The 7,626-nt window shown below is 40.5% G+C and overlaps 1 protein-coding gene across 1 annotated transcript; it reads right to left on the bottom strand.

The window, feature by feature from the left end:
- Positions 1 to 1,642: 1,642 nt before the first annotated feature.
- Positions 1,643 to 4,930, bottom strand: LOC149069105 (protein singles bar-like). Its single transcript, XM_089251093.1, has 4 exons — positions 4,581 to 4,930; positions 3,198 to 3,404; positions 2,648 to 2,782; positions 1,643 to 1,879 (listed from the first exon to the last, which is right to left on the bottom strand). The coding sequence occupies exons 1-4, from the start codon at positions 4,731 to 4,733 to the stop codon at positions 1,775 to 1,777; spliced, it is 600 nt and encodes a 199-aa protein (XP_089107219.1). The 5' UTR covers positions 4,734 to 4,930; the 3' UTR covers positions 1,643 to 1,774.
- Between the last annotated feature and the right edge of the window lie 2,696 nt (positions 4,931 to 7,626).

The raw sequence follows: 7,626 nt of genomic DNA, 5'->3' as shown, positions 1-7,626 counted from the left end.
GGATGATCACTGATTTATCACATTTACCGCAATATATAATGCTGTATATATGTTACGGTAAATGTGATTTTAAAAAATCGGTAAATATGCGTAACTACCAATGGTGTCTGATTTGATAGTTTGATAAATTTTCCTGCATGTATATTATGATTATGCGTAATTCCCGATTGAAGTTGGTAAGAACGATAAATATGGAAGAAATCATATAGAAATATCAATTGAATTCAACTACTTATCAGTTTGTCTCGCACGTGATGGGTGCACTATGTACATTTTGCCGTAAAAATTAAATCGAATGAAAATAAGCGTTATAAGGATAAAATGTATAAATTATTATCAGCATTGTAATGATAGTTTTCTTCATATTTATCACCATTTTTAAACATAATGAACATCCCTGATCGAATCCATCGTCCTAGACTGAAGTTTGAGCGAAATTTCCGGTAAATTCAAGTGATTTTTCATTCATATTAGGCCATGCTCTGATTAGGAGGAGGTAAATTTAAATTATTAATTGATGATTTATCATATTTACCAATATAAGCTGTTGCTGTATATATGCTATTATACATAATCACCGGTAGATTTTATTAATTCGCAAAATTTATCAAACTCACCAAAATGATTGGTAATTATGCATAATAACCGTTTTTATCACGTTATACAATTTTAGCGTGATTTGAGAACCCGTTATAAGGTTATATGACTATATCATCTATATTCCAGGGCAGCTTTTCTCAACCTATAGTCCGTGACGATGGTATAGGTAGACTTGATAATTCGATTCTAACTGAATGAAAAATCGTTCAATTGTTGTGATTTATATTAGCAATACCCCGAATGGGTTCAAATAAAAATTGTACCTTCATACTTAGGTTCACCATACCTCATCAAGGAAAATGCGATCCTGAAAACGGGATGTCACTGATTGTAGCTCAAAACATGTAATTTATGACAAATTTGCAATTGTTCACAAAGTACTTCAAAAATGGATAAAGGGTGGGGGAAATAATAAAGGGCTGCTGCATATCGCAGTCAGCACACATGTATTTGACAAAAATGAACATTCAAATGAATAGATGACTATATTTCATTGTGAGAAAAATAAGGGTGATCTTAAATACAGAAAATTATTAAAACTTAAATACGGGACGTCATCAATTGCCATCAAAAACGTTGCCATAAGTCCGCAAAACCCTTAATTGTAGTTAGAATCACTAAAAAAAATTTAACCTGACAAATATGTGAGATGAATATTTAGTCATAATAATTTTGAAAACGCTGTTTATTCACGGTTTTGGTAAACAAATTTAAATAAGCATCGTCGAAAAAAAACTGAACAAATTTATAAAGCAACTGTAAATACTGGAATGTCCCGTAATACGGGACACAACTGGTCCGTTGAATTGTTTCAGATATTTTACTGGTCCTTGGGTTAGAAAAGGTTGAGAAACGCTGTTCTAGGGCGAAACAACACTGCGAAAAAAAAAAGATTCTTCCGTATCAGACTTCCCGTTTATACCAACAGGAAGAGGATGCAGGATTTTCTTTTGTGTTCACCAGTGCTTTTTAGATGTTATCGGACATCCCCCCCCCCCCATCCTGATTTTGCCAATACGAAGTTTTAATAAAAACCAAATGATTCCACAAAACTTCATTTCACCTTTAAATTTTCACTTTTTCCATGCATTCACTCAAATATAAAAAAAACGGCTTCACTATACATTGAACAAAATACAATGAAAATTAGTTAATATATACATAAAATCTGTCATCATGTTCGGGTATTGCTGTTGCTGCTTTGTCCCAATTGCCTGCGGGAAATGAACGAGAAATAAGTACTGATGCCGTAGAGAATACTATTCATGAGTCCCAGCGCCTGAAAGGGGTGGAAGAAAATACAAAATATATTGCATAGAAATTTATCAATGGTAATAATTAGGTATTGATTGATTGAAAAGAAATGGATATGTTACGGTAAATTTGACAAATCCGGTTACATAATCACCAGGCATTTTGGTAAGATTAATAAAGTTTCCTAAATTTATAACTTTTACCGGCGATTACGCATAGTACCCAAGCGTCGTTGGCAAATTTGATAAATTTCCCTAAATTAATCACTTTTACCGAATATTATGCATAATATCCAAGTGTCGTTGGTAAATTTAAGCATTAAAAAGTCAAGTCATGACTTTTAGCGGAGATTATGCATTGCATAGTACCCAAGCGTCGCGTCGTTGGTAAACATGACAAATCGTACTATATACTATGCATGATAATTCATACATGCATTGTATCATTACATCGGGGCACGATCGTGAAATGTATTATTATTATATCCGACTATATTCATCATACACACTAGACTCATTTGGAATTTTTTCATATTTATCAAATTCACCAATTACACTTGAGTATAACACTCAAAGCATAATCACAGATAAAGGCGACAAATTTCAAGTATTTATCAAATTTACCAACGACGCTTGGTTATTACGCATAATCGCCTTTAAAAGTGATTAACTTTTAACTAGTTATCAAACTTACCGAAACGAGTGGTAAGTATGAGTATAATAGCCGGTTATTATGTAGTACCTATTTATCACATTTACCGGAACAGATAAACATATCATAAGAGTACACATACCGATGCAGCAATCTTCGCATCATACGCAGGTTCCTTGAAGCTCCCCTTATCGCGGTTACCGGTGACCACTGTCACCAGCAGAGTCATGCTCGAGATCATGTACATTGCTGAGGCGAAGGCATGGTAAGAAAACTCCTAGATCGTGAGTATGCAAAGTAAAATAAATCAATAACTTGGGTAATTAAACAGCGAGAAAGGTGTTCAGAGATATACAGGGTGTTCAGATAGGGTCCGATTTCAACAGATTCCAAAAGAGATAATCGAGGCGAGCATATCGATATGTAACGGGGAGGGGGGGGGGGGTGTCTGAATATAGTGTTAGTCTTTAGATTCAGAGGAACCCCCCCCCCCCCCCTTTCATACATATAATAGGTAGCGCAACTCTAGATGCGCATGTAGAATGTTAGATAATCTTCTCTGGCATAACTTACTCACTCTTGAAAAAGGATAGAAAAGGTAGTGAATTGTGCAAATGGCGATAGACCGGAGTTGTGCTCGGTAAAAAAAGAAGCAATAATGAGAAGATTAATAGAATAGTTGTGTCTCTTACAAATACGGTCTTGGGCAAGAAAGACGAAGTGAAGTACGAGAAGAGGCAGCACAGGAGCAGGATGACGGACGTCACGAAGCACGAATACGTCACCATCAGAAAGAACGTCGCCGAATTGCTGCAGAAGAAGCCCAAGGAACTTCCGGTCAGCGGATGGTAGAACTGGCAGTACCGAGAGATCACCGACAGGCATATCAGTCCCAGTACCTTCAAATAAAAAAAGAACAATATCGAATAGTAACAACTTAATTAAATATTCATGCAGAGAGGCGCGTATTTACAGGTGTGCTTAGCGGGCTGTAAATTCCAGGGCGGTGAGTTCGGGGAGGGTGGAAAATTCGAGGAATGATTAGAGAATTGTCCAAAAGAGTGACCTAGAGCATGTGGAGGACCAAAAGAGTGACCTAGAGCGTGTGAATGGCCAAATAGTTACCTACAGAGCAAGTTACCTAGAGGTCATCGAGTGACATGACACCTACAGAGTTTGCAAGCATGCAGGGCCGCAACTAGATGTTTGGTCACCCGGGGCAAGTGCACATTTTGGCACCCCTTGTAATGTTGAAGGAGATGTTTGAGAATAAGATTTGCGCCCCATCTGGTCCAGCACCCGGGGCACGAGACCCGCCTGCTCCCCCTAGTTGTGGCCCTGCAAGCATGTTTAACTGATCAAAAAAGTGACCTAGAGCGTGTGCAAGCATATGAGTGATCAAAACAGTATGCAAGCATGTGAAGGACAAAAAGAGAAGACAGTGAGGAGACTAGGTCAGTCCACAACTTCGAGGAGCGAATGCGAACCGATCTCCTCGTTAACAAGTCTCACCGCAGAGAGCAACAGACCTACAACGGTACAAATATTCAATCGTTATACTTCACTCACAATTTGAAATATGGATGGCAGCAGGGGCGTAGCCAGAAATTTCGTTCGGGGGGGGGACCAAAGTGACAGAACAATGGATTTGCCCATCCCCCCTCGCTACGCCCTTGGATGGCAGCTCTGAAAAATGACACAACACTAGATACGCACTCAGACTGTTAGATACACACACGTGCACACTTCGGCACAAATCATTCGGTAGTAAATTACCCAAGGTGATAGACCGCAGTTGTGCTCGGTTTGAAAGAAAGGTCAGTGAGAGAGTGGCCCAAAAGAGGATAACCAAGAAAACGTGCAAGCATGTGAGTGACCAAAAGAGGGACTCGGAGCCAGGGGCGCCGGGTCCAAGTGGGCTATAGAACAGGGAGGCACATTCTAGGAATTAGTAGTGAAGAAAATCAAACTATAATGGGAAAAGGGCGGCAAAATTCGTGTAGAGCCCCACAGTCAGCTAGATCACCCCAGTGTTAACAAGAATCACACAATAAAAGTTCAACATATTGACTCACAGACTGAGCGATCTGGATGATCCCTGGAGCCGATTCGACGACACCGACGTTGATGTCGATATTCGGTAGCTTCATCCAACTGAAATCACTGAAGATGTCCTTTTTGAATGTCTTGACATCTACTTGATGTTGTTGTTGCTGCTGCTGCTGCATCACCCCCACAAATGGGTTTTAATTGCTGGAGTTCAAATCACGTGACTAACCACGATGAGGAATACAGAGTGGGTGTCTCTAGTTTCACAAAATAATTCCATCCGCGTAATACTTCGCTACTATTATTAAAAAAACAACAAGGAAGCGCGAACGCGGGCGGAAACGCTCTTTTTCAGACCAAACAAGAAACCATAAATGATTTTCTTTCACTACTAAAATTGAGTTGCGTGCGTTGGCGAAGCCATTGGCGTTGAAAACGTTCCAACGGCTTTTAATAAAATAAAAATAAGGGAGGGGGAAAAAAGAGGCAAAGATCTGCGTTTCTCTCTAAAAAAACACACAAACACAATGACGCTTTTCTATATTTAATGGCGGCACGAGGAAAAACGCTTTTTTGCTTTGACGCTAATGGATCGCGCTGATTAAATTGAATGTCTGTGTAATGTCTGTTTCGTACAAGATGTCTTTATGATTAAACAGATGCGTATTTACGAGCGGGCTGTGGTAGCCCAGGGCGGCAAGTTCGGAGGGGATACAAATTTGAGGAAATAATTCCTCGAGAAAATTAGTAGGACGAGACAAGGCCGACAAAATTTTTATAGCTTAATTATATTTGTAGGGGAAAACCATAAATATAAATCCGCCTCTGCCTACGTCAGGTGAAGGACTATAGGTAGGAGTGAGTGACCTAGAGTGTGTACAAGCATGTGAATTACCAAAATATTTACCTACAGAGCTAGGGACCAGGCCAGCGAGCGCTCAAAAGAATGACCTAGAGTGTGTGCAAGCGAGAGCCTCCCTGGGGGGGGGGGGGGGGGGGAGGGGTCCGACACGTGCGGTCGGGCTGGGACCCAAGCTTTGTGAGGCCTCGCACCAAAGCTGCATTAAGAGCATTTCAAACGGCTTATATTAGTCCCGCACTCACGGTAAATCACTGGAGGCTTTCACCGCAATTCTGGAATTATTTCTTCTGTTAATTCTGAATTTGCATCAATTCTAGAAACATCCACTCTCTAATGTTGCAATTTTTTCCCCAAGTACCGGGTATAAGGTCCTGTGGTTAAGCTAAAGGGGCGGGAGCTCTCTAGCATATGGCCATCATTAGAGTTCTACAGGAATTCTAACCTAAGACACCGTAATCCAAGACTCCTTCATATAAAGGGGTTCTACCGTGATCCACATTCTTTTGAATAACCAGCTTATGTCCCTTGTGGGGTCAGAGCGAGATTCGTTGTTCTGAAGGTTTGCCCACCCCTGCGCAGACTTTTTTTTTTCAAATGGAAGTCATCGCTAGAAAAGATTTGAACAAAGCAGAGATATTGTTTTGTTTGTTCAAATCAAATGAACAAATCGCATTTTTCGACATCGAGTACATTCTGGTTTGTCTTCAAGAGCAGATGTGAATCAGAAGTAATTTAATCAGCATAGGAGAACGATGTATGACCTGTAGCAATGTCGTATAACAAGCTGTCTTGTTGATGTCCAGAGACGGATTAATGGTTTTGTCACCTGTGGGTTACATAAACGTTGCCACCCTTCCTTCATTTTGGTCTAATTCTCTCGATCACTCATTATTCGGATTAGCCGCTTAGCTCCTCAACCCCCCCCCCCCCCCAGTAAAACGCTTCTGTCTCCAAGTCACTTTCTTGGTCATCCATTTGGTCACTCACTGACCTAGACCTTTGCTCTCTCGGTCACTCGCATGCTTTGTACACGTAAATCAGTGTTTCTCAACTAACTGCCGGGCAGCGGCCGGTACTGTGCCCTGGTATCAGTGAAACTGGGCCGTGAGTAATTCATCGGATATTTCATTTCGCCCTCATTTATTTCCCATTAGTCTTGTTTATGTCCGGGCATTCCACTCAAAAAAAAAAAAATTCAACCGAGCCGTGGGATTCTAAAAGGTTGAGAACCACTGCTCTATAAATCGCTGTTTTGGGTTACTCGCTGACATCGTCCCACACTCTCTAGGTTACTCACCGATCTAGTATCTCATTCCCTAGGTCACTATTTTGGCCACTCACCGACCTAGTATTCCATTCTCTAAGTCAGCGGTTCCCAGCCGGGGTGTATGCGAAAAGAAAATGGTAATGGCGGCCACCCGTCTAAAAAAATAACAAATAATAAAAAAATATTTAAAATAATTTTAAAAAGTACAGGTAGAGGTTTTTACTAATATTGTCAGTTGTAATATTTTGACCTTTCTATCAATAAAATCTTCTATAACAGAAGGGTTGCGTCCGTTGGAAGGATCAGCCTTCCCTTCTCCCGCCTGCACCCAACCTATGATACGGGGGGGGGGGGGTGGATTCACGCATTCCTTTCTTTCGGCTCACTATTTCTCGGTGTTTTAGATATAATTGTTGAAGCATGCCGGGCTGTGCATAAAAACGAAGAATTAAATAATTTGTGTTACACCTAACTTTTTGTTGTGGGTGTTTGTATTGAGGCGGGGGGTGCGTGTTATTCCCACAATTTTCTACCAAGCACCTACTACTAACGTGATTTACGCTATGGATCAGTGGCTAAAAACTGGGTCTGTGCGGAAGCAGAAGTTGACTGAAACACCAAAATGAAGTACCGCGCACCTGCAAACGAGAAAACATTTTGAATCTGCCAAAAGAGATTTTGTCAAAGCTACCCGAGGCCTCCTACTACATTAGCTATCGCATTGCGAGACGAGGAAAATATCCCACCATTGGTGGAAATTTAATTTCACCGTGCATCAAAGGATGCTGTCAGATGCATGCTTGCAGAGGAAAGTGCTCATATAATGAGTTTAATACCTCATCTGTCAAATAATACGGTGTCTCGAAGAATACAGGGCATGTCAGACGATGTAGGGAGTACAGTCATAAGTCACGTCCAAGGTTGTGAATTTTTTTCTATCCAA

This window comes from Pholcus phalangioides, unplaced genomic scaffold (assembly GCF_987345545.1).
Source record: "Pholcus phalangioides strain wild (caught in Gottingen) unplaced genomic scaffold, Ppha-v1.0 ptg000024l_1, whole genome shotgun sequence".
Taxonomy (NCBI): domain Eukaryota; kingdom Metazoa; phylum Arthropoda; class Arachnida; order Araneae; family Pholcidae; genus Pholcus; species Pholcus phalangioides.
Note: the sequence above shows the minus strand (reverse complement) of the source record. Positions and strands in the feature narration are given on the sequence as shown.